The sequence below is a fragment of the Muntiacus reevesi genome, chromosome 3 (assembly GCF_963930625.1).
Source record: "Muntiacus reevesi chromosome 3, mMunRee1.1, whole genome shotgun sequence".
Lineage (NCBI taxonomy): Eukaryota > Metazoa > Chordata > Mammalia > Artiodactyla > Cervidae > Muntiacus > Muntiacus reevesi.
Genome location: NC_089251.1, coordinates 66,205,139 through 66,230,327, shown reverse-complemented (window position 1 = coordinate 66,230,327; position 25,189 = coordinate 66,205,139). Strand labels below are relative to the sequence as shown.

At 43.1% G+C, this 25,189-nt stretch overlaps 1 protein-coding gene across 2 annotated transcripts in view; it reads left to right on the top strand.

The window, feature by feature from the left end:
• The window catches only part of SPTBN1 (spectrin beta, non-erythrocytic 1), a 200,366-nt gene that overhangs the window by 55,842 nt on the left and 119,335 nt on the right, over positions 1-25,189 (top strand). For both annotated transcript variants that reach the window (XM_065929289.1, XM_065929290.1), the window contains exon 2: positions 2,559-2,755. In XM_065929289.1, coding sequence (XP_065785361.1) covers positions 2,608-2,755 — 148 coding nt within the window. In that variant the 5' untranslated portion in view covers positions 2,559-2,607. The remainder of the gene's footprint in view (positions 1-2,558; positions 2,756-25,189) is intronic.

Sequence of the window (25,189 nt, the reverse complement as noted above, 5' to 3'; positions counted from 1 at the left end):
GATTATGAGTGTGGATGTTGAAAGCAACAGTAAGATTCCTCTATAGATACACTCAGGGGCTTAGGTGTCTGAATTTTACTGTTTTTATGAAATCTTTTAAATACATTGCTAATGGAGGTGTTAAAATTAATCTCCTGATAAATTTATGTTGTTGACATGATAATGTCTGCCTTGATGGGAATCTAGGAGTGTACTCCCATCCAAGAAGTGTCTGTTTGAGCAGAGGTGGCTGACTCTGTGAGTTACCGCTGTTGTGACTCAGTTGTGAGGTGGACGCGGTACTTCTCACTTAGGAACGTGGAGGATGTGCTGGTGATGTTCTTGGACAGCTTGTGACAAAACAGCTAATGACGAGGGGGGGTGTCTGTGCTTTTGCCACCAACTGTTACACGGCTTGAGGTGCAGTTCAATTTATTGTCCACAGAAGCCTGGTTGCATGGGCCATGTGTGGTTCTGTGCTACAACTTGAGAAAAGCTACCTTTTGAAGAACAGTAAGAGGAATGTTTCTTTTCCGCCTTTGTGGCTTTGTTTATTTTCTTTGTTCCGTGCCATGTGCGGGGAAGAATCAGCTCAAGTGGTCCCTTTGTGATTGCCAAGTGGTGTCTGGTTTGATTAGTGCATGAGCTCCAGAGATTGGGTCTGCTACCTGGTCTCTGCACATTCGTGGTGCACACTGAGTGAGGTTTCCATGAAATGAGCGTCCAGGTACAAAATCTTATAATTTTTTAATCTTAAGATGGGGCGGGTGGGGCAGGATGAGGGGTAGATGACAAACACCTTTTCCCTGAGGACAGTTTCCCACAACTAAGTGGGGGAGAGTATGTATCTTTCTTCCTCTTCCCTTTTTTAATTTACTCGGATCGTTGTGTATATAAAACATGCAGGAATTTGACTACACCGATACAACTTAAGCACATATTCTTGCCTCCTACAATCTGTTTTTCACACAGCACCAGGATTGATCTTTTGAAAACATTCGTCCAGTGACGCTAGTTGTGAGGTTAAAAGCCTGCGGTGTCTTCCATCACACGTAACGGCCCTTCGTGTCTGGCCCCACCTGCTCTTCTATCCTCATCTCCTTGTCTCTCGCCCTGCCCACCTGACCGGCCACAGAGCTCTTCATTCCTCCAGCAAGCTGTGCTGGTCTCACTGTAGGGCCTTTACACGTGCGGCTTCCTTTGCCGAGAACCTTATTCCTCTTGATCTGAGTGTGCAAGATCATTGAGGTCTCAGTTTAAATACTGACTCAGGCCTTTCCTGACCCACCACCAGCTCTAAAATAGCCACTCATCCATTCTTCTCTGTTTTATTTTTAAATTAAGATATAACTGACGCATAAGTTTAAGCTTGTAAGTTTAAAGTGTAAGATACATTGATTTGATATGTTTATATATTACAATATGATTACCACTGTAGCACTGGCTAAGACATCTATCACTTCACATAATTATCATTTCCTTTTTGTGGTAAGAATGATTAAGTCTAGCTTCTAAGCAGCTTTGAAGTTTATAACAGCATTATTGATGTTATCCTCTGTCACATCACTCTAGCTTCATTTTATTTTCTTTCAGCTGCCTTGGACACACAATGCTGTTTGTCCAGCTCAGCCTACTAGTTCGTAAGCTTCACTAGTGCCGGGTCTGTAGCTTGTTTACTGTTATCCCCGGCATCTGGAACAGTGCTGAACATGTACTGGGTCCTCAGTACATTTTGGTTCCATGGATGAATGATAGCTATATTGAAGGGAGAAGCTATATATTTACAGCTAAATGTGTTTCTCCTAACTCTCTTGAGGGCCCTGTGATAAAGCAAAGATGGCAGTGGGCCAAACATTGAGACCAAAGTTCTGAGAATTCCCGTTTATCCCTGTGAAACACTGTGGCCGTCGTTGGGTCCCTGAGGTGGGGTTATTGGGGTTGGTAGTAGAATTTGTAATAACACAGTCATATGCATAATTTCAGTCATTACTTAGTCATTTTTTTTGATGTCTGTTAAACACCACCAGTACTGTCATTACTGCTGTATATTTACTATGTCACTTAATATTAGGCATCAGTTTTCTAACATGAAAATGAGATGGTTAGATAAGGTGATGTTAGTTCTCTCACATCACGTTGTGTGAATTTCTGGGAGAAGCTAAAAGCTTATAGTTTATGGTGACACACAATAGAAATAAATTTGTTCATTCAGAAGCCTAAGGGAGGTGTTCATCCAGCTCCAATGGAATTCTAAAATTACAAAGTTTAAACATTAGGAAAAAGGAAGAACCCACCCTTTTTTGGGCATCTATCATTTCATTCAGTCTTCTCAACAATCTGTAGAGTATCATCCCCCTTTAATGTCTGGGGGAAACGGAGTCTCTGAGATGTTAAGTGCTGTGGCCAAGGTCACACTCGTGTTATGAGGCATTGCTGACGTTCCAAACCAGCTCTGATGGACCCCCGAGACCTACTCTTGGCACGTAGGACCTGTGTGATGTTCTGCTCACCTTTGCCCAGTAGGTTTGTAGGGATCAACGGCTTAGACATCTGACTAGGGTTTTCGTTTTCTTTCTCAGAGACCTCTAAGAAGGCGCTGATGTGGAGGAGCAGCTGAGACGGTCCAAGATGACAACCACAGTAGCCACAGACTACGACAACATTGAGATCCAGCAGCAGTACAGCGACGTCAACAACCGCTGGGATGTGGACGACTGGGACAACGAGAACAGCTCCGCGCGGCTCTTTGAGCGGTCACGCATCAAGGCTCTGGCAGGTAGGTCTCCCTCCTGCCCGTCATCGAGGCCCGGGATGCCTTACAGATCGCTTTGAAATGAGTCACTCTGTTGCCCTCGCATGATAGACTCGTATCTACTTGAACATGTCCTACGAGAGCAAGCTGACCATTTCAGAAGATGGCCAGTCCCCTCTTTGGAGAATGGTCGGTCTCAAGGCCAGAATGATTCCACAGGGTGTTTGTATAGCCCTTCAGAGAGAGTTGCCCTGTGTTTGTCAGATTGTTTTATTTTTAGCACATCTTACATTTCAAAAATATTGAAGTGTACTGTACCTTAGACATAAAAATACAGTTGACCCTGGAACGACGTGGGGGTTAGGGACACTGACCTGCTGCACGTTTGCAAATCCACATTTAACTTTTGACCCCCCCCAGAGGTGGGCAGGGAATGTTGTGTCCTGAGATGGCTCTGAAAATCAGGAAGGGGCTCAGTCACAGTGAAAAGTCAGCAGTACTGAATACATGTAAACTATGTGGAGTTTATTCAGAATCTTGCCTCTGTACTTTGAGATTTCAAATAAAATGATTTCTGAGTGAGAAAATTAGGTTTATGTATTTTTTCTAATATCTTTAATTATGACCTATAAATTGAAGTCACAGCTTAAAAAGGTAAGTTTACTGTTAATTGTGAAGATCACTCACTTTTTTGTTACCTTTACAGTATAATGTGATTAAGAGGCATGTACTGCTTAGAGGAGGAACTTAATCCAGAATGGTTTAAATGACAAAGGGAAGTGACAGAGGAGTAGACAAATTCACCTTTAAGCTTAAATGGTATGACCAGGATCCATTTCCTGTCTCTCCACACTTTGACTTTGCTTGCTGGTGTAGACTTCATTATCAGGTAGGTGTTTGGGTCCTGGAGTCCCAGGATGGCTGCCCCAGGTTCTGGATCTGTCTGAAAGGACATCCAGCAGAGAAATGCACCTCTGATTGTCCAGTGCTATGCTTTCACCGAGGCCCTGGGTTCAGTTTCACCAGCTTGATTGATTATGCTCGTTTCAGTGCCTCTCTCGGAACCTTTCTGCACTGGAGTCACAAGAGGTTATGCTGGTTGACATCAGCTAATCAGGGTGCATCTTGGAGTTCAGGGAATGGGTTGATGAGGGGTCAGTCCCACCCAGACAGCTTGGCTAGAAAGTGTGGATTATAATGGGGAAAGAGGAAGAGGGAAATAGATGTTGGGGATGAAGTCAACTGAATGCTGTGGGAAAATTGTTCAGTTGCCCTTAGGAGAGTTTGTATCTTGAGTGGTGGTGACTTAAAGATCTTTCTTGAACTTACCTGATTTGAGGGTACAAATAAATGATCAACCACATAGTCACTCTAGAATTGGAGAATTCAATTGGAGAATTGAATTATTTTCTAGCTTATTCACTAACATGGAACCTCATGGAAACTATGATCCTGTCTTGTGTTAGTGGATTGATTTGCACTTCAGTCTCTTACCTTATTTTCTTGTGGAGAAGGCAGTGGCACCCCACTCCAGTACTCTTGCCTGGAAAATCCCATGGACGGAGGAGCCTGGTGGGCTGCAGTCCATGGGGTCGCTGAGTCAGACCCGACTGAGCAACTTCACTTTCACTTTTCACTGTCATGCCTTGGAGAAGGAAATGGCAACCCACTCCAGTGTTTTTGCCTAGAGAATCCCAGGGACGGGGCAGCCTGGTAGGCTGCCATCTATGGGCTCACACAGAGTCAGACACGACTGAAGCGACTTAGCAGCAGCAGCATTTTCTTGAGTTTTCATTTGAGCCTTTAGACTAGTGTGATACTATAATGACCAGTTATCTTTGATCACCAGTCAGCTGCTTTCTGGTTCCAGATGGCTGTGTACAGTTGACCCTTGAACAATGGGGATTTTTAACTGTGTAGAGAATTGGTGTCCCTCACCCGTGTTGTTCAAGGGTCCACTGTAGTATTTCTTTTTACTTGCCAATTGCAGAGCAGATTCTTGTTCTTTGTTTTGTAGTTCCAGAGAACTACAGAAGTACAGAATCCCAGCTGTTCCTAGGATTGATCAGTTGTCCTTATACTTCCTAAGATGTCTTTCCTTCTGTGTTATCCAGGTCCTTGAACAAATGATAATGGTAGGAAGCATGCTTACTGTGTGTCAGGCACTGCTCATGGCATATTCTAACAGTTAATCCCATAGCAGTTGTGGGGGAGGTTATTATTACGTGCAGGGTAAGCCCATGGTGTTGTGGAGAGTCAGACACGACTGAGCGACTGAACTGATTGAACTGACAGGTGAGGAAACTGAGGCACAGGCAGATTAAGTAGCTTGCCAAGGTCACACTGCTGACAAGTGGCTGAAGGCAGACCAGCTCTGAAGTGTATAGCCTACTATTTTTTTATATTCAGGAAAATGCAAAGTGATTCAGAGCCCATGGGTGAGAGGAATGATAATGGGTAATTCAGACGTGTTAGAAGGATCTTTAGAAGGCTCAGGAATGTATCCTGTGGCTTGAAGAAGCCATGAGTAACTGTGAAGAGTTATTGAAAAGAAAACATGATGCCTCCAGTATATATAACGTGAAAAGAAAAAAGAAATTATTTTCAGTGAATCCAGAAGATGCCAGGAAAACCATCTGTTTATGGAGGAAACTATCTTGCTTATTTTCTGACTTCCCAGGTCTGTGTGACAAAATAATCTCTGAGCTCTCCAAAAAGCCTAACATGCTAATGGCAGGAATAACAGTCCAGTCCAGCAGAGTCTAGAACCGTGGTTCTGGAATTTGAGTGGGCTTCAGAATCTTGTGGAGATCTTGTCAAAGCACAGATTATGGGCCCACTCCCAGAGTTTCTGACTCAGTAAGCCCCGGATGGTACTTGATGATTTATGTTCCTAACAGTTTCCCAATGTGATGCTATTGCGGCTGGTCTGGGGAACCATGTGCTGAGACTGGTGTAGAGGACTGATGGTCGTCTGGTCTACTTTGTCAGGTGTCTGAGGCCATTTCATCTAGAAACAAAACAAATGAACAAATAAACCAGAAACAAACTCACAGAGATCAGATTAGTGGTTACCATAGGGAAAGGGGGGGTGAGAGTCAGTAATGGGGGTGAAGGGTGTCGACTGGTGGATGGATGGTAACTAGAATTGTGCTGGCAATCACTTTGTAGTGTATATAGATGAGGAATTCTATTGCTGTGAGCCTGAAGCTTACATGCTTTTTTTAAAAAAACCTTTTACTCTTTTAAAGAGATGTAAAAGGTAAACATTTTCTTTTTACAAGTGATGGGTATTTATGGTTTAGGTTATATTTTGTGGAATCAACACAAATTAAGGCAGGTAGAAAAAGTAATCTTTTTAAAAGTGTAACATTTAGCTTGATACAGTAATTAGAATTAATATCATTATATCAATACTCATAAACGGTGAATTTAAAAAAATAGGCTGTGTACCAAAATATTCCATGTTTCTTTCTGAGTGATTTTTTTCGTATCTGTATTTGAACTTTTTCCTGAAATAAATCTGAACAATTTGGTAATTAGGGAAAAAGCATAAAAACATCTTAACATCTATTATCACATCCCAAAGTTTTGATTAATTCCCACCCCCAATATAATGGCACAGCAAAGCAGTAGGAGAAAGCCTGTGTACGAATGAACATTTCAAAAAATGTCAGAAATTAAAAACATAATCTGTGCTTTGGGAGTTGTCACTCATCAGCATTTATGAGCTAAAATGTTGCAGGAGAGCCTTTCTGTGAAGCTGTGGGAATGACAAAAGAAATTGACCTTGAGTTTATGTGGTTGTGGAGAATCAAGGAAGCTGAGAAAATGAGGTGAAAGCACCTAATTGTATCTTTTACATTACACGGATAGAGTAAATAACACTTATTTAGTGACTGTGTGTATCAACTAGATTTCCTTTAAACATAAGTTTGCATTGGAGTGACCAAGCATTTCTTGCTGAAATCCCTGCCCTCAGTACAGGCCCCTTCAGGGTGGATCCTCCTCCAGGAGGTGATTGAGGTTCTCCCCAACCCCCACTCCCACTCCCAGGCCCTGTGGTTGTATGGGTCTTTTAATTTGTAATCTCCAGGAGAGCAGGAAATTTCTTAAGACACTAAATGAGCTCTCTAGTGCTAATTAAAATTAGTGGGGACGTTTCAAAAGTATATCCTAAAAAAACTGCAGTTACAGATAAAAAATTCAGGCCGAGGTTTTCTCCAGAAGACCTGGATTCTGTACAGTGAGAGAGCAGAACTTGCCTCTACTTTCTGCCCGTTGATGGCAAATTTCAAGCTATCCTTAAGGTTACATACTTATATGATTTAGTATACTTAATCTGCAAACGGATAGACCCGCACAGATGGTGGAAACTTATTTTGAAACTGTAGAAGAGGAGATTTCCCTGGTGGTCCAGTGGCTGACTATGAGCTACTAGGGTAGGGGCCTGGGTTCGGTCCCTTGCCAGGGAACTAGGTACCACATGTGTGTGCTAAGTCACTTTAGTTGTGTCCAACTCTTTGCGACGCGATGGACCCTAGCCCGCCAGGCTTCTCTATCCAAAGAACTCTCCAGGCAGGAAGACTGGAGTAGGTTGCTATGCCCTCCTCCAGGGGATCTTCCCAACTAAGAGGCTGAACTTGTATATCTCCTGCATTGGCAGGCAGGGTTTTTTTTTTTTTTTTACAACTAGCTCCACCCAAATCACATATATCATAACTAAAAATCCTGCATGCTGAAACTGAGACCCAGTGCAGCCAAATAAACAAATTAATTAAAAGCAAAAAAATCAAAAAGAAAAACAGTAACTCTTTTTTTTTTAAAGGTAAAAGATTTTTTAATTTACCTTTTTTGAGAGAGATGTCCTATTGTTCTTTCTACCAATAATAATGAGTTTTTTAATTAGATGGTTTAGATACTGGCTTCATATTTTTTAAGATCTCCTGTACTACAGTGGTTTTACATAGAATTCTACTTCCCAGAATACGGCTGTTAATTTACAATCCATCTCCCCTGCCAGGATGAATACACAAACAAACAAATATATATAAAATATTTTACTTCCTTCTAGTGAAAGTATGGCGCCAGCTTGCTATTGAATATGCAAAGAGATCTATAAAACATGGTCTGGAATGATCCAATTAGGAAGATAAAAGCCTGTTTATTTGTATGCCAGTGCCAGGAAAGTAGTGCAGGCAACTAGCACTCTAGTAATTTAGAGGGAAAGATTGATTGCAAGAGGGAGAAAAACCAAAACCATTTTTAAGAGTCTGAGTCGAGTAATGTAAAACCCCTTGGAACTTGGAGAGAGACTTGAGTCTTGAACCTTGGTGCGGTTGCTGCCATTTCCACTGCAGCAAAAGAGAAGCTGGGCTGCAGGGCTCTGAGGATCCCTTTCATGAAAATAGAAAGCACTGTGGGCTTTCCAAGATGGTACGCCACCTTGAGCTCAGACTCATTCCTTGAAAATTAAGCTAGAGCTTTTCTTATTCGCGTGCTCACCACCCTGTTCAGAAGGAATACTTTTATGCCCCAAGAGAAAGTCTTTTTGCATGATGGAGTTGGGGCTTCTCTGGTGGCTCAGTTGGTAAAGAAACTACCTGCAGTGCAGGAGACATGGGTTTAATCCCTGGGTCAGGAAGATCCCCTGGAGAAGGAAATGACAACCCACTCCAATATTCTTGCCTGGAGAACCCCATGGACAGAGGAGCCTGGCAGGCTACAGTTCATGGGGTTGCAAGACTCGGACAGGACTTAGTGACTAAATCACCAATCTATGTCCTCATCTACTCTTGAAGCTGTTTGCCTAAATTATGCATTATTTGGGATTATTTCTGAGAGCGGCATGGTCCCTAGTGCCCAATAAATACACCACCCATTGTTTGTGAAATCTGAATCTGGAAGAATATTTCATATCAAAGGGGTTTATGCAAAACTATTGAGAGAAAGTCTGTTTAGGTCATTACATGCAGTCCTGAATTATATCCCCATTTTATTTTCTGTACACATAAAGCTTCAGTAGTGTCCCAGCCATAGCACTACAGGAATCTTTTCTTTCTCTTTTAATTACAGGTTCCTCAGATTTCCCTCCCCTCTCTTTCTCCTTGCTGCTGTAGATGACCCCCTCCTGACTTTTGAAATCAGCTTGGATTCCTGCTCCTGGTCCTAATAGTCTTCAAATTCTCTCTCATCTCAGCAGTGGCTGGAACTCCATAGTAGCTGAGCTGAATGATCCTGCATGGGAGCACCAGCCTCTCCTTTAGCAAACCTCTTAACCACACACCATTCCTCTTCCTAACCCAGCCCCCACTCCTGCCGCTCAGTCACTTTCAAGTTTTATTCTTTTGGCAGAGAACTTCTCGATCCTAATTCCCTTATCATCTCCTGCTGCATCCTTGCTGGCTCAGATGGTAAAGAATCTGCCTACAGTGCAGGAGACCTGGGTTCGATTCCTGGGTTGGGAAGATCTCCTGGAGAAGGGAATGACTCCTCACTCCAGTATTCTTGCCTGGAGAATGCCATGGATGGAGGAGCCTGGAGGGCTACAGCCTATAGTGTCACAAAGAGTAGGACATAACTGAGTGACTAACACTTTTACTTTCAGTACATCTTAACCCTTTTCTTAACTTCTCACCCAACAAGAAAATTTTCCTTAAGTCATTCTCTTATTTTTGAGGAATTCTGATCACCATTTTTAGGGGAAAATTCCTTATATTTTATGGTTGATTTATGATTTAACTTAGGGAATGTGACCTGTCTTTTGTTGGACACTATCTAGGTAAGCAGAAGAGGAAAACATTATGATTTTTATCCAGTCTTCTGCTTTTCCTACTCTCTCTGCATATGTACACCCCCTACCCACAGCCATCTGTCTGTCTGTTAAGTATCAGCTTTATTGAGATATTACTTCAGTTCAGTCACTCAGTCGTATCTGACTGTGACCCCATGGCCTGCAGCACGCCAGGCCTCCCTGTCCATCACCAGCTCCCGGAGCTTACTCAAATTCATGTCTGTCGAGTCTGTGATGCCATCCAACCATCTCATCCTCTGTTGTCCCCTTCTCCAGCCTTCAATCTTTCCCAGCATCAGGGTCTTTTCCAGTGAGTCAGTTCTTCGAATTAGATGGCCAAAGTATTGGAGTTTCAGCTTCAGCATCAGTCCTTCCAATGAATATTCAGGACTGATTTCCTTTAGGATTGACTGGTTGGATCTCCTTGCAGTCCAAGGAGATATTACTTACATATTGTAAAATTTACCCCTGTAAAGTATGCAATTCAGTGATTTTTAATACATTCACAGTTATATCTAATAACACTAATCTCAGAACATTTTTATCACCCCCAAAAGAAGTCGCATACACGTTAACAGTCACTTCCCATTTTCATTCTTCCCCATCTCCAGGCAGCCACTAATCTAGTGGCTAGATTAGCCACTAATCTAGCCACTAATCTATGGATCTGTCTATTCTGGACATTTCAACTAAATTGAATCCTACAATATGTGGCTATTTGTGACCAATTTCTTTTATGTAGCAAAATATTTTCAGGGTTCATCCATGTTGTAGCATGTGTCAGTACTTCATTTCTCCCTGTGTTCTCTTATGTAAGTAATAGTAGTAGATTAGTGGGAAAAAACAGAAAAAATTCTGTAAAAGTTACCAACACCATAATACTGTGATTTTATTTGGCAGTTGCCTTGGAACAGATGGCAGATCCCTCATAGGCATCTGATAGGATAGCACTGTGGAGTTAAGTACTTCTTCACTTACTTGGATGTGGTCACCAGAAAAACCTACTGGTGGGTGTTTGGTCATCTTGTATGGTCATCTTTGTTCCCTCTGTTGAATTCACTTATACCGTTCAACTCTTTAGCCAATTTTCTCCCAAAGTGGACCCATGAGCAAGTAAAGAAGAAAATATAAGAAAGTAAGAAGACAATATATCATTTATATGCAAGGCATTTATAAAGTCCTGTCCACTTAAAAAACATGTCCCCCAATGAGAACAAACTAAAAATATCACCGAGTCAATTCTACAGTGAAATTCAGATAGCTAAGGTTTTTATTTAACTACCATTTTCAGCAGTACCATTCAGTTTAGTATTTTAATTTGTAGAGAAAACTGATCGGGGGAGATGTTAAATAGTTTCTTGAATTACGGTTTTGATGTTTGACACCAAGCTGATTTAAGAAGATGGCTTTGGTTATTAAACTGTGTATCTGTCACGAGTTTTGACATAATCACATTCAGTATAGTAATCCAGTGGGAGGTTTCTGGGTACCACGGTAACAAGCATTTGGTTTATGCCTGCTGATGGGCTTCTCTGGAAAGAATTTTGCATTCAGAATTATTCTGGCTTCGCCGTTTCTGGTTGTCAGAAACAGGGACTCACTTAAGTATCTGAATTAAAAAAGGTAGAGTGTGGTGAAGTAGGGGGACAGGTTACTGCAAATCTTCCAGCTTGGGAGACCCAGACATTCGTTAGTGACTGAGGCTGCAGTAGGGCTGGAGGTGATCTTCATCTTTCAGGTGGGGTGGGTGCCTCGCTGACGGGCGCCCTTTGCACAGTGCTGGCGTCTGCTCACCATACGTCAGCTCACGCATGGCTTTGGTGTGTTGTAGCTCCAACTCCACCTACTGCCAGTCTTTTCTGACCTCATTGCTAAATGACTCACTATCCTGGCTTCTCTAGTCCACATCTCTGTGAGGTTGTGTATGGAGATGGGGCTCCAGTTGGCCCAGAGAATCTTTTTATACCAGATCATGACCAATTGATTACTTACAAATGACTGTCTTTAGGAGCGGTATCCAAAACATTGGTAAAGAGTAGGAAGCTATATGGATAAAACACACCCGCCCCATCCATCCATGGCTTAGAGAGAATTCAGCTGGCAGTTGGAGCCTGTGGTTGGCATTTCTCATGCAAAATTGTGGTGTGGTGGGGGAAGGCACTTTCTGTTAGGACTTTGGAGGAAAGATACTGGTGTATTTTGTGTGACCAAGGAAAGAGCCAAACAGCCAATCGGAAGAGAAGGCAAGGTGCAGACAGGCCCCAGAACAACAGAAAGTAAGGGTTTCTCTCCCTCAGTCTCTTGATTTTAGCTTCTATTTCTGCTCCTGCAGGTGGTCTTCCAGGTAGCAGGGAATGTGTCTGTCATGTGCCCCTGAACTTTGCTACCCACCTCTTGCCTCATTTTTCTAGTTTCAGTTGGAAACATTGGTGGCTGTTTGATAAGGAGGCTGTAATTTACTAGACTTTGGTCAAGGGGTAACTCCTGAATGGGTGAACTGTGATGTGGGGGTGCAGAGGGATGTAAAAACATGGTAGCTCTCCCTGGAACCACATGGAGCTCTTCCTACAAAAGGGGGTGGGTGCTGGGCAGATGGCAGTGCATAACAGTAGATGCTCATGGCCTGTTTTCGGATAGATTGATGTTCTTGATTCAGAGATTAAACTATCTTATAAAATGGCAGGGTGACTTTCGCCATTGACTAACTGCTTGTTTTAAAACAAAGCAACCAGTAACCTTATAGCTTCCTTTTTGTTAGTCGCTTAGTTATGTCTGACTCTTTGCAACCCCGTAGACTGTAGCCCAGCAGGCTCCTGTGTCCATGGAATTTTCCAGGCAAGAATGCTGGAGTGGGTAGCCATTCCCTTCTCCAGGGAATCTTCCTGAACCAGGGATCGAACCCAGGTCTCCTGCATTGCAGGTAGATTCCTTACTGTCTGAGCCTCCAGGGAAGGCTCAACAGCTTCTTTTAATACCTTTGAAAAAATACAGAGAAATGAACATTAGTGTGTCAGTCTTTAGAGTGTGCCTTATTAGAGTTAGCTGTTCAGTTTGTACCTAAGTTAACTTGTGAATTTGCTTGGCGATTTAGTGACTTGTCTAGACTGTTGTTTCTTTTGGGGCCTCAACGACCAGGAGTGTGTGACAGGTGCCTGGTAATAGCTTGTCACTCCAGATTTCTTAGCAGTATAGTGACGTAAGTACATTAGCATGTTCCTTACCAGTATGTTTTCTATTTTTGGGAAATAAGCTATATAATATAAGACAGTCAGTACATGGGACTGTTATATAAAGGTGTCACAGTTTCCCAAAACCTGAATCCTAGTCTCCATTTCTGATTGATAAACATGCCCATTTTCCACAATTCTGATTTCAGATTATCATTATTTAATTTTCAAGGGAAGTCTTTTCTGTAGACCTGTGAATTTTCAGAACCCTAAGGTAGTGATGTGTTACTGGGTGAGGCTGATAAAAATTTTGCCACACACATTTAAATTTCTTCAGAGTCCTTTGGTTTTTTGAACATGTATGTGAAATGGCTTTATTAGCCACATGATTGTGTCTGTAGGCATCGTAAGAAACAGATGGCTGAAGTCAGGGAGATGCTGGGCCATTTGCCAGGTCCCCAGGCACTCCCTGCATTGCACATTACCATTTGGGTCACCTTCGTAAGTCTTCGGGAATCCCAAGCTCTCACCACTACTCCAGCCTGAGTCTTATTAATTTTGTGTGTGTGCTCAAGGTGGAGGTATCTGTGCTTTGTCTCTCTGGCTGATTGCTAAAAAGTCCTCAAAGACAGAAACAGTGCATCATGGTTTTTCAGCATTCTTTGCATAAGTCAGAATGTGATCATGTGTTAATACTTCTACTGGTTGCGCTGAAGAACCGGTTCATGGTCAGAACTACTAAGTGTCACTTCGTTGGGGAAAATTTCTCCCTAATTTCTGTAATACCCATTGAAAAATTAGTTCTATGTATTTAAGACTGTTAGCTTAAAATATATTATAAAATATTAATATTGCATTGTATATCATACTTTACAATGCATGCACTGTAAAAAAGAAAAAGAAAATCCAAACTCTATGGAAGTAGACAGTAAATGTTCCCCTCCCCCAAGCCTGTCCCTACTCCTAAAGATAATTCCTTTTGAAAGTTTGATGTATGTCTTGATGACTGTTTTATACAGTCCATTTCCTCAAAACAGATTCCATGTTGATGAGGAACATGCTGATGTTTGCTTAATGTCACCATCCTGGGAAAAAAATCTGGAATGGCACTTTCTTATGGGGCACTTGTCATATTCTAAAAGTTTGAAATATTTTCCATGTAAATTATTGTGAACAGTAGCAGGACCAGTTGATGGTTAGAATCGGGAGTTTAGTCTTCCCCCACCAAAGAGGATTGCTTCAGGCTTCTGTCCTTGCAGGATCTGATCTCCCTACTGCATTGTTTGTTGACAGTGAGGCTTCTGGGGGTTTGCGGCATTGTTTGGCAGCTGGCACAGACCATTATACGGTGGATCAGACATTCTTCTACGATACCGTTATAGTGGCCCCTGCCTCCTTTTGTGCTGCACAAGTCTGCCCCTAGGTTTTTTGTCTGTTTGTTTATTTGTTTTTTTGGCCAGAAGAGTTAAAGCTGAAGATTTCTTGTTTTGTCTGCTCCTCCTTCAGGTCACTGCAGTGTTTCTGGACGTCTTCCCTCTTTAATCTCTCTTTCTTCCATGTTTCTGGGATACTATAGATGCTTGAAGTGAAGTGAAGTGAAGTCGCTCAGTTGTGTCTGACTCTTTGCGACCCCATGGACTGTAGCCCACCAGGCTCCTCCGTCCATGGGTTTCTCCAGGCAAGAATACTGGAGTGGGTTGCCATTTCCTTCTCCAGGGGATCTTCCCAACCCCGGGATTGAACCCAGGTCTCCCGCATTGCAGGCAGACTCTTTAACCTCTGGGCCACCAGGGAAGCCCAAATAGATGCTTAATGGGGGGCATCTCTAAAGAGGCAGGCACTCCTGGATGGGCCTGGAGTTTGCCTGTGTTCTCCTGTGTGTCATTGTTAACCTCAAGTGGGTGCCAGCAACTGGCGTTTGATAATTTAATGGTTCATCACAAATTTGTATGTCAGCCACAGTTTTCCTCCTGGAATACTGTATCCTGACTTCGAGGACATAGGGAATTTGGCAAATGTGGTGAACATGCGTGACTGAGAAGGGAATGCTATCATTGTAGTGTATGACTCCTAGGTTACCTCCCATTTTGCTGCAGTGGCTTAGATGGTAAAGCATCTGCCTAACTTTCTAAATCCACAAGGCTAGCGGCCTGTCATTTAGCCAGCTTGCCCCAGCCCCCCAGTCAGTTTTACCTTTCCTCTAGCCAGTATGTGGGTTTGATAGTTCCATGGATTGATAGTCCCAAAGCTGTGTTATATACTGATGTTGGAGAAATAAGATTAGAGATGAAATCTGTTAACCTCTGTGTGACTGCGGTGAAGATACAGACTTTTGTATCTGGAACTGGTCACTCTGCAGAGGATCAGTGTATGCCTCCGGCGTTTGCCCCGAGCACACCATCCTTGGAACTGCCTCCAAGCATATGAGGGAAAGCCCATGTTTGTAGGATGCTTGTAAATAATGGAGAAGTATTTAAGACTGCCTTGAGAAATACAGGATGGCGAGGAGGCCACGCTGCAGGAGGCACTTGATACTCATTTGAAACCCCAAACCCCTGGCACTGCATTAACAGGTGTGCTTGTGCCTTCTTTGTGCATTTAATCAGCCATAATCTTCAGGTGTGCCCACATGTAGGTTTTTTTTCTTTTTTTCTTTTTAACTCTTTCACATTCAGGAAGCCATTTTAATTGGCACCCTCAACACCATTATTATCTGAACTCAATTTTATCATGAAGCATGTAGTTTCTATGTTTTAAAAACTGAATGAAGGACCGTAGAGTAATCACGTTGATCTAACCTATAACTGACTTAAGATTTTGAAACAAAATATTTGAGGGAAATAATCAGTAAGAACTGAATTTTTGTAGCAGCCCAGTATGCACATAAATTTATGTCCAGATCTTCAACGAAGTTTTGTCCTGACAAACCCATCAGCAAGTTGAATATGTCACAAGTCAAAAATGCATTTAATACACCTAACCTACCGAGCACAATAGCTTAGCCTAGCCTATCTTAAATGTGCTCAGAACCACCTAATATTAGTCTGAATCTAATAAAGCCCATTTTATAATAAAGTGTTGTCTGTTTCATGTAATGTATGGGTGTATGCTATACTAAAAGTGAAAACCAGAAGGGCTGTAAGTATATTTACCCTCTTGGTTATTTACCCTCTTGATCACCTGGCCGACTGGAGCTGCTGCTCAGCATCACGAGACAGTATCATCATGCAGACTGTTATTCTGGGAAAAGATCAAAATTCACAGACTGAAGTATGGTTTCTACCACATGCATATTGCTTTTGCAAAATCGAGTTGAACCGTCCTGAGGGACTATATATGGGCATATGTGTGTGTGTCCACCCACATTTGAATTTTGCGAAGTAGTGTTTACATGTATTTCATGCGTTGCTCTGGTATTTTCAGTTCCTCTTTTTTAATGCTAGTATTGATTTCCTAGTTAGAGTTTATAACAAACAAGTGTTGGAAGATCCTGTGGTAACAGGTTCATTTGAAAGTACATTTGCGTGGTCTCTGTTTTGAAACTTTATGAATCAGATGATTAAGAGTGATTATTTCATGTTTTGTTTCATTCACTCATTAGTGAATGAATGAATGAAATAGTCATTGAACATCCATTATGTGTCGGGCACTGAGAATAGCGTCAGAAATACAATCGATCCTTCCAACAATGCGGGGGTTAGTGATGCTGACCCTCCATGCAGTAGAAAATCTGGGTGTAACTTTATAGTCAGCCTTCTGTATCGTGATTCCTCTGTATGTGTGGTTTTTGCATCTGCTGGATTCAGTCAACCATGAATCATGTAGCACTGTAGCATCTACTGTTGAAAGAAATCCATGTATAAGTGGGCCTGCACAATTCAGACCCATGTTGTTCAAGGGTCAACTGTATAGAGATAGATGATGAAGTGGAAAGAAGCCTGTGGTCAGCAGAAAAGATTTTCTATAGTTCTCGCAGAGGAGAGGCAGTGTCAGTAGATGCAGCAGAGTTTCAGGGTGAGCAGGTGGCGCCCTGAATGGCATGATGGTGCCCAGCTCCCTCGGGGAGACACCAGAATTGAGAAGGAGCTCAAGCGAGAGCCATAAGAGTAAACGAGGAGGGCCTCGAATGTCATGCCAAGGAGTTCCGTCCTTCGTCCTTTGGGCTAGTGGTTTTCTACACTTGAGTTCAGGAGAGTTTTTATTTTTAAGTAGAATCACATTTGTTATTTCAGTTTGTATAATGGCAAGCCTGGAGCCACTCTGCATGAAACAGAATGGCCTCACCTGGTTTTTCTAGCCACAGGGATCCTGAACCTTCTAGTGACTTAACCTGAGAACACTGGGAGGTGGGACTTGAGCCTTCCTGGGGACACCATGGAGGAAGGCCAAGGAGAACAGCTAGGTGGAGGGAAGCCATTTAAGGAGACTGTCCTGTTTGTCTGGAGATGAGGAGGAGGCCCTGAAACTGGGGCGATGGCCAAGGGTTTGAGAAAGCAAGGATTTAAACTGAATCTCCAGGCCTTGCTCTCCAGTGGACTGTTGGGGGCGGGGTGGGAAAGGGCAGCTGGAGGAGTGGGAGCTTGGTTCTGGTTATATGCTCATGCTAAGTTGTTTGCTCATGCTAAGTTGTTTGCTCTGGGTGCTAGAAGCTGGGGTATCTTCAGAGTTGTGTGGGGTATTTTGGTCATGAATATGCAAGGCTGGTCACTGTTAATTTTTATTTGTTTTTGCTCTATCCCGTGGCCTCCAGTTTTCAGGATTATATTATGTTTTCCTTAGTTTGCATTTGCCTACATTCTCCCTGGCTTTTGGGAACCATATGGGGGCTTTCTCATCTGCTTCCCCACACACCCATGCACAGGTTCTCCTAGGGCCTGAGCACCTGGCTATTCCTAGATTTGAATTCAGGCATCCAGGACTGTGCATCTCAGTTCTGATGCTGAGAAAGGAGAGTGGCTTTCGAGGCCTGGAGTCTGGGATTAAATGTCTATTCTGTCCCTTACCAGCTATAAGGTGGTGGACAAAGTTACTTCTATAGGATGAGAACCATAGTATCCTCCCTATGGGAGTGTTGACAGAACTTTAACATGGAAGGTGCCAAGTTCAGCATTTGTACACGGTGGACATGCGGTAGGGGCTGCTAATTATAACAATGCATTAGGAAGAAGGGCATGGCAACCCACTCCAGTATTCTTGCCTGGAAAATTCCATGGACAGAGGAGTCTGGGGGCTACAGTCCATGGGGTTGCAAAGAGTCGGACACAACTGAGCAAGTAAGACACACACACATTTGGAAGATCAATCTTGTGACTAGAGGGCTCCTCTCTCCTCCTGCAAGGAGGCCTTCCATATTGAGAAATGATACATGAATGCATGATGGGTGGATCAGAGGTCAGGTGGAAAGGCAGGAACATGGGCATATGTCTGATGGCCTAAAGATGGGGCTGACCTGTGGCCTTTTGTGCTGTGGTGTTCACAGGGCTCTTATGACTCCAGGTCTTCTCCTGGGAGTGGGGGTGGGGGTGGGGGGAGGGCATTGGAAAAACCTCATTTTTTTAATTTAAAAAAACTCTCAAGACGTTCTTCACATTTGTGTTTTCTCTTGCTGCATTTTCCTATTTTGGGGTTTTTGCACTCAGTGCACATTACGATGATCAGAACCCTGAACATTTATTGGGACAATGATTTAAGGAAAGCATGTCATAAAAAATATTTTAAAGCTTTTCTTGGAGTGGAGGTTGAAAAAAAAATTTTTTTTTTCCTCTGCAAATAGCCAAGATTGGAGGGAGTGGGAGGGATGGAGATGTAAGTGGGAGACTCGTGTTCCTCAGAGGGAGACAGATGAGCTTAGCATAGAACATGCAAGTCAAGGGACTTCCTGGCCATCCAGGGATTAAGACTCTGCCGTCCAATGCAGGGGGCGTGGGTTCAATCCCTGGTTAGGGAACTAAGGTCCCACATGCTGTGGGGCACAGCCAAAAAAACAAAAAAGAACATCCAAGTCAAGTTGCCTGCACTTGCTGGGAGAGGGTTGGTCCTCTGTGGGGGTTATTAGCTTTAGAGCCCTGTTCCCTCTTGTTGAGACAGCTGTAGTTTGGTATCAGGGGATAGTAAAGAAGAAATATTGCTAGATTTTCAGGGGGATTATTTGTAATATTTAAAATTTGTGTATCACTTTCATCTTGGGCAAGATTATAAAAATATTACTATAATATTAAGAACAGTTTTCAGTAGGGGGCATTAGCCCCTGTTTCACAGATTTCAGTCTGAGATTTTCTAAATTAGGTTGTTATTTGCCCAGCCTGCCTGCTTTAGTGGTGGTATAAATACTGCGTTCCAGGGCAGTAATTGAAAGCCTCTGATGCCTATCTGTAACCCAGCTTCTCTAACTCCCTTGGAAATTGTCCTCCTTCCCATAAGTATTCGTTGGCCTCTGAACACCCTTTAATTCTTGGAAAAAGAATATTGTACCTCTCCCCGTGATTACCCCATGTTAGAGAATTATGAGTAAGACTTTGAGATACCTTGAGTAAACTTAGAAGATTAGAACTGCTGGAGGAACAGATATTAGAACAAAGCTTTTTGATTTTTTTTTTTGAAAGTAATGAATACTCATTTGTGACATCAGTGGTGATTAAGCTGACTTTATTTATTTATTTTAAATTAAGCTGACTTTAAAACCTTTCCTGATAGAGCCAAACATCACCTGTGTTTAATAGGAAAGCCAAATAAAGAATCAGATATTATAAGCATTCTTTCTTCTGGTTGTCAAGCACAAGAGAAGTGTGACCAGTTTTAAAAGGGAGACCTAAGTGACCTATTTTTTTTTAAAAAAAGGTCAAACATTTGTGTTAAGTAGTATACTAAAAAGGTATGATGGTATGAATTACCTTATAAGGTATGGAGGTGTAAAATATATCCTAGATATGACTGTTGGTATGTTGTAGAAACAACTTGGAAAACATCTTTTGAAAAGCGGTAAGTTTTATTTAAGGAAGGATAAAATTAAATTAGTAAAGGTATCCTAGGATTCTGCAAAGTGACAAATACTAACTGGGCACTTTATTTAAATACCTACTGTCCCACTCCTGTTGTACTGTTATAGAAAAGCCAGACATTAAAGATGGGCATTAAAGTCTAGGGAAAATTTTTTTAGGTCCCAAAGCTGTTTATGGCATTGATGAAAGTGCTGCTGTCAATACTGTTACTGCAGTCTGGAGATTGGGATGCTGCTGGGCTTGACTAGTTGAGACTTTAGAGAAATCTTCTAGCCTCTCTCAGCTTCACTGTCCTCATTTGAAAAATAAGGAGGTGGACTGGTTAGATATACTAAGGTCCATAGGCCTCCATAGGCTTGTGGTGCTGGAGAAGACTCTTGACAGTCCCTTGGAGATCAAACCAGTCAATCCTAAAGGAAATCAACCCTGAATATTCATTGGAAGGACTGATGCTGAAGCTGAAGGTCCAATACTTTGGCCATCTAATGTAGCCAAAGAGCCAAAATGTGAAGAGCCAACTCATTGGAAAAGACCCTGATGCTGGGAAAGACTTAAGGGCAAAGAAGGGGTCGACAGAGGATGAGATGGTTGGATGGCATCACCGACTCAATGGACATGAGTTGGAGCAAACTCTAGGAGATAGCGAGAGACAGGGAAGCCTGGCATGCTGCAGTCCATGGGGTCACAAAGAGTCGGACACAATTTAGTGACTGAACAACAGTAATAGGCCTCCAAGAGTGTATGTGGGCCCCTGAGGAGTTAGCAGACTGCCTTCCTGTGGTTGCCTGGGTGAGTTAGGGCCTCTTTTCCCAGTGGTTTCTGTGTACACGGTGAGATGTAGACTGTGTATGGTGATGATAGCAACCTTTGTCCTTCTCCAGGAAATATTAAATGCCATGTGACTCTGACTCAAGTCCTAGACTCTTGTTAATTTTTTGTAAACTTTTTCTGTTTGATGAGTCAGAAATGCAGACTCTTATAGAGTGTTAACAAGACTTTGAGTATAATCACTTCAAATTACAGGCCCTTCTTCTATGTAATGATTTTTGCTATTTGCCCTTCCATAATCTTATATAGACAGGATGGAGGACACTTTAATCAGTCAGAGCTGTGATCTACTGCTTCATGGGCCCTTTTTACACGGAAATTATTCTTGACAGAAAACTATGGATGTACCCACACTTAAGAGGGTATCAGTGAGTCTGAATATTTCAGGAGAGTTGATGATGGAGTATCACAAAACCTTAGGAGTATGGAAAGCATTTCTGTTTATTATCTACCAAGGTGATCCTGTGCACCTGTGGGATGGAGACACTCACCCACATCTATACCCACACCCAGATTGTGTGGGTGTGTGCATACCTGCTTAGCTATGATGTGTTGCCACTGATTCTTCCTAACATACCAAAAACTGCTATTACAAATTTGTGATGTGGGGATTCGACCTCAAAGAGGGTGACTGAAAAAATAATTTTTGAACAATTTCATGAAAGTTGGGCGTGTAGAGATCAGAAGGCCTGACATTAGGGGTAACTGGGGTAAGTGGAAGTGACTCTGGAGCACTATGTACAGAGACATGAGACTTGGAGGCAATTTGGAGTCAATAAGTAATTTATTGGGACTTTTGTTGTAAAAATGGGAGTTGGCAGAATTCTCATCCAGTTTTTTCTTTTTTTCCTTCTTAAGGGTTAAAGAGAGGACTTGAAGGAATCAGTGTGTTGGTTGATAGCATTTGAGAATGTTTTGTTCAAGTTGAGAGTCTAGGCACGAAACTTGTCCTTAGATCTGCTCTTATAGCTATGCCCAGGAGTGGATTCCCCCTGAGACTGTACCAAACCTTTTTAATTTTATTTTTAATTGTGGTTAAAAAAACTCATTACATAGAGTTTACCATGTTAACCATTTTTAAGTGGACAGTTCAATAGTGTTAACTGTATTGACATTGTCTTGCAGTAAATCTCTAGAACATTTTTATCTTGCAAAACTGAAACTCTCTTCCCGTTAAACAACAGCTCCCAGGTTCCCCCTCTCCCAACTCCTGGCAACCTCCATTCTGCTTTCTGTTTCCTTGACTTTGACTGCTCTAGTTACCTCATGTAAGTGGAATCATACAATACCCATCTTTTATTTTTAAATTTTTTATTTTGTATTGGGGTATAGGTGATTGACAATGTCATGATAGTTTCAGGTGAATAGTGAAGGGACTCAGCCACACGTATACATGTATCCGTTCACCTCCGAACTCCCCTCCCATCCAGGCTGCCACATAACATTGAGCAGAGTTCCATGTACTATAAGTACCCATCTTTTTTATGACTGGCTTATTGCATAATGTCCTTGTAATGACAGCATACTGTCCTCAGGGTTCATCCATGTAGAAACATGTGATAGGATTTCCTTCTTTTTTAAGGCTGAATAGTAGCCCATTGATTGTATATACCACATTTTCTTTATCCATTCACTCATTCATAGACATTTGGATTACTTCCACCTCTTGGCTGCTGTGAATAATGCTGTAGTGAACATGGGTGTGCAGATATCACTTTGAGATTCTGCTTTCAGTTGTCTTGGGTAAACCTAGAATTGAGATTTCTGGATCATCTATAATTCTATTTTTAATTCTTTGAGAAGCGATCATATTGTTTTCCATAGCAGCTGTACCATTTTACATTCCCACTAGCAGTACACAAGGGTTCCAGTTTCTACCCATCCTTTATTGAAGCGTTTATTGTTATTAAGTTAAAGGTGCAGTGGAAAAAAGGTACCATCATGGTCACAAAGCCTGGTTTTCCTGGTAGATGGTAATTTAAAAGAGTGATAGAAATGGTAGCAAAAGATGAGTGGAGAGGTGGTTATAAATGAGCATAGCTGCTGCTAAGTCACTTCAGTCATCTCCTACTCTGTGCGACCCCATCCCTGGGATTCTCCAGGCAAGAACACTGGAGTGGGTTGCCATTTCCTTCTCCAAAGCATAAAAGTGAAAAGTGAAAGTGAAGTCACTCAGTCCCGTCTGACTCTTCGCGATCCCATGGACTGCAGCCTATCAGGCTCCTCCATCCATGGGATTTTCCAGGCAAGAGTACTGGAGTGGTGTGCCATTGCCTTCTCTGAAGTGAGCATAGCAGGTTTTAGAAAAGAACCTAGTCTCTCTCCTCTTTCTCATTCTTTACCTGTCATTGAAGTGCTGGCTGTAGTGAAGAAATCCATTGGTCAGATTTAAAAAAAAAAAAGTCTCCTGAGTAAACTGTTCCCCCTGAACATCATAAGAGCAATAGAGGAAAGTCCAGTGAAGAAAACTGAGAGAAGGGGGGTCTTTGCACAACAGGCCTTGAGATTCAGGTTTCTGATAGCTGACTGAATCCGGGGCTCTACTAGGCTGGGAGGGTGGTATCAAAGAGGCCAGTACCATAGTCCGGGGCCTCCTTGTCTCTCTGCTGGTACAAGTTGGATATCAGAGAATACTCGGAAAGATACGGGCCATCTGCCAGTTAGTACCTGCCTGTAGGCTCCGTAGGCTTGGTGTTGGTTGCTGGACAGGAGGCAGGTTGGATGCTGCAGAGGAGGCAGATTGGATGCTGGAAGGGAGGTAGAAGAGGGGATGAGGGTGCCCCTTCTCTGATTTCAAGCCCTGGACCCACTTCCCTGACTACAAGGCACAAGAAATGCGTGCCACTGCCTTTGTCCTCAGCCCCTGATACCTTCAGGTTTTCCCTGGAATGAAAGAGCAGCAAAGATTCAGAAGGCATGCTTTCTGATTGTGGTGTGCAGTAACTACCTGTGTCTCTGGGCACACTGCTCTGGGCCTCGATTTCCTTCTCTGTCAATGAGATGGTTGGCTCAGGTGGGTGAATTTTGAGAAGGCCCTTTTTGACCCCTGTTTGGAGCTCTAGCTCTCATCCTCTTGTGAAAGATTAAGGTATGGACTAGAGAGTGTTACATAAGGTGGACAGGCCCTGCAGTTCACCTTCATAGAAGGTCAATTCCCTTCACAGAGCCCTGGCTCTGTTCTGTGTTCAGGCTTCTGACATGGCTATATCGCTTTTGAACAGTTGTTTCTTAGAGGATACTGGACTAGGTGTGGAGTGAAGATTATGTAAGACATGCATCTTCCCTAAAACAGATCATGATGTATTTCCAAGAGCATTGTATCGATAGGACCCTAGAGATTTGTTGCTTCAGATCCATTGGTTTTTAGGGAGAACATTGTGAGCAGCCAAGGGACTTGAGTTGGGTCAGCAAGGCCGGTCAGCATCAGAGACTGCAGCCCACTTTTCACTTCTCTGTAGCTGGTGCTTTCTCCATTATTTTAATTAGGTAGATAAGACCAGTGCCTAGGAAGAGATAAGCAGTCCTCTAGGGCAGCAGCAGCCCACGAAAGGTGCCAGACAAGGGGGGCTGACAGTGCTGGTGTAGGGTTTCTGAGAAAGAGCCAGAATCCCAGCTAGGATAGTCTGGGAAGCCTTCCTGGAGGAGGGAAGTTTTGAGCTGGGCTTGAATGATGGGTGGACTTCAGACAGAGGGAGAGGAGAGGGGAGTGCCAGGACTGGAGGTGTGGAGATAGGAAAGCCTGAGACAGGTGGTGGGGCAGGGACCGGTCTGGCTGGAGCAGACAGGTAGGAGGAGGGGACAAGGACTGACATTTATGGAGCATCTGTCTGGTGTCAGGCACAGGGTATGGCCCTTTACCTGTGTGTCTCAGCATGCCGAGCAGGGGAATGACACCCTGACCAAGTGCTCGTCTGAGGATGTTGCTCCCCCGCCACCCCACACCATCTGTACTTGGGACCCCGTCCTCCTTAGAGTAAAAGTCAGCTATGCTTTGATCTGGTGGAAAAGTACATGGTTTCACTTGAGGAGAAAAAGAGCATGGGGAAGGATTGTCGGTTCCTGTAAAGAAGGTCTCCGAGGTAGTTGATAGTGTTTCATTCTTTCACCATGGGCCTGGAGCCTGCCTCCCAGTTAATGGCAGCTGGCGGGCCTTGGCACTGCTGGGTGACTGGGCGGACCATGAATTATTCAGGGCCTGTGCCCGGCGGGTGGCTGCCTGGCCAGGCCCTGTGGGAAGGAGGCTGTGCTATCTCCTTGAGGGATCGGCTGAGGCTCAGGTGCTGAGGATGAAGAATGACTGCTCCCTGAAAGTATTTCACGCTTCATCATGCTGGGGCTGTGAGCACTGTTCCATGGCCTTGCAACTGGGTTATCGGGGCCTGTTTTTCCAAGAGCAAGAAATCACGTTTCTGCACCCCCCCTCCCCCCACAATTAATAAACGCACTTACACTCGTGTTCATATGGCACACGTTGGCAGAGATTTGGTGAGAAGCCACATTAAAACTGCCGACAAGATGGTGTGGCAACAGAGAGCATTTGGGTGGAAGGAACCCCACTCTGCTCTGTTCTTTTCTCAGCCAGGGAGAAAAGTACTGTTGTTGATCCATTCAGAGTGGCCCTCACTGTGACTGTCACTAACCTCACTGTTATACATTACCACATCTTTGCATT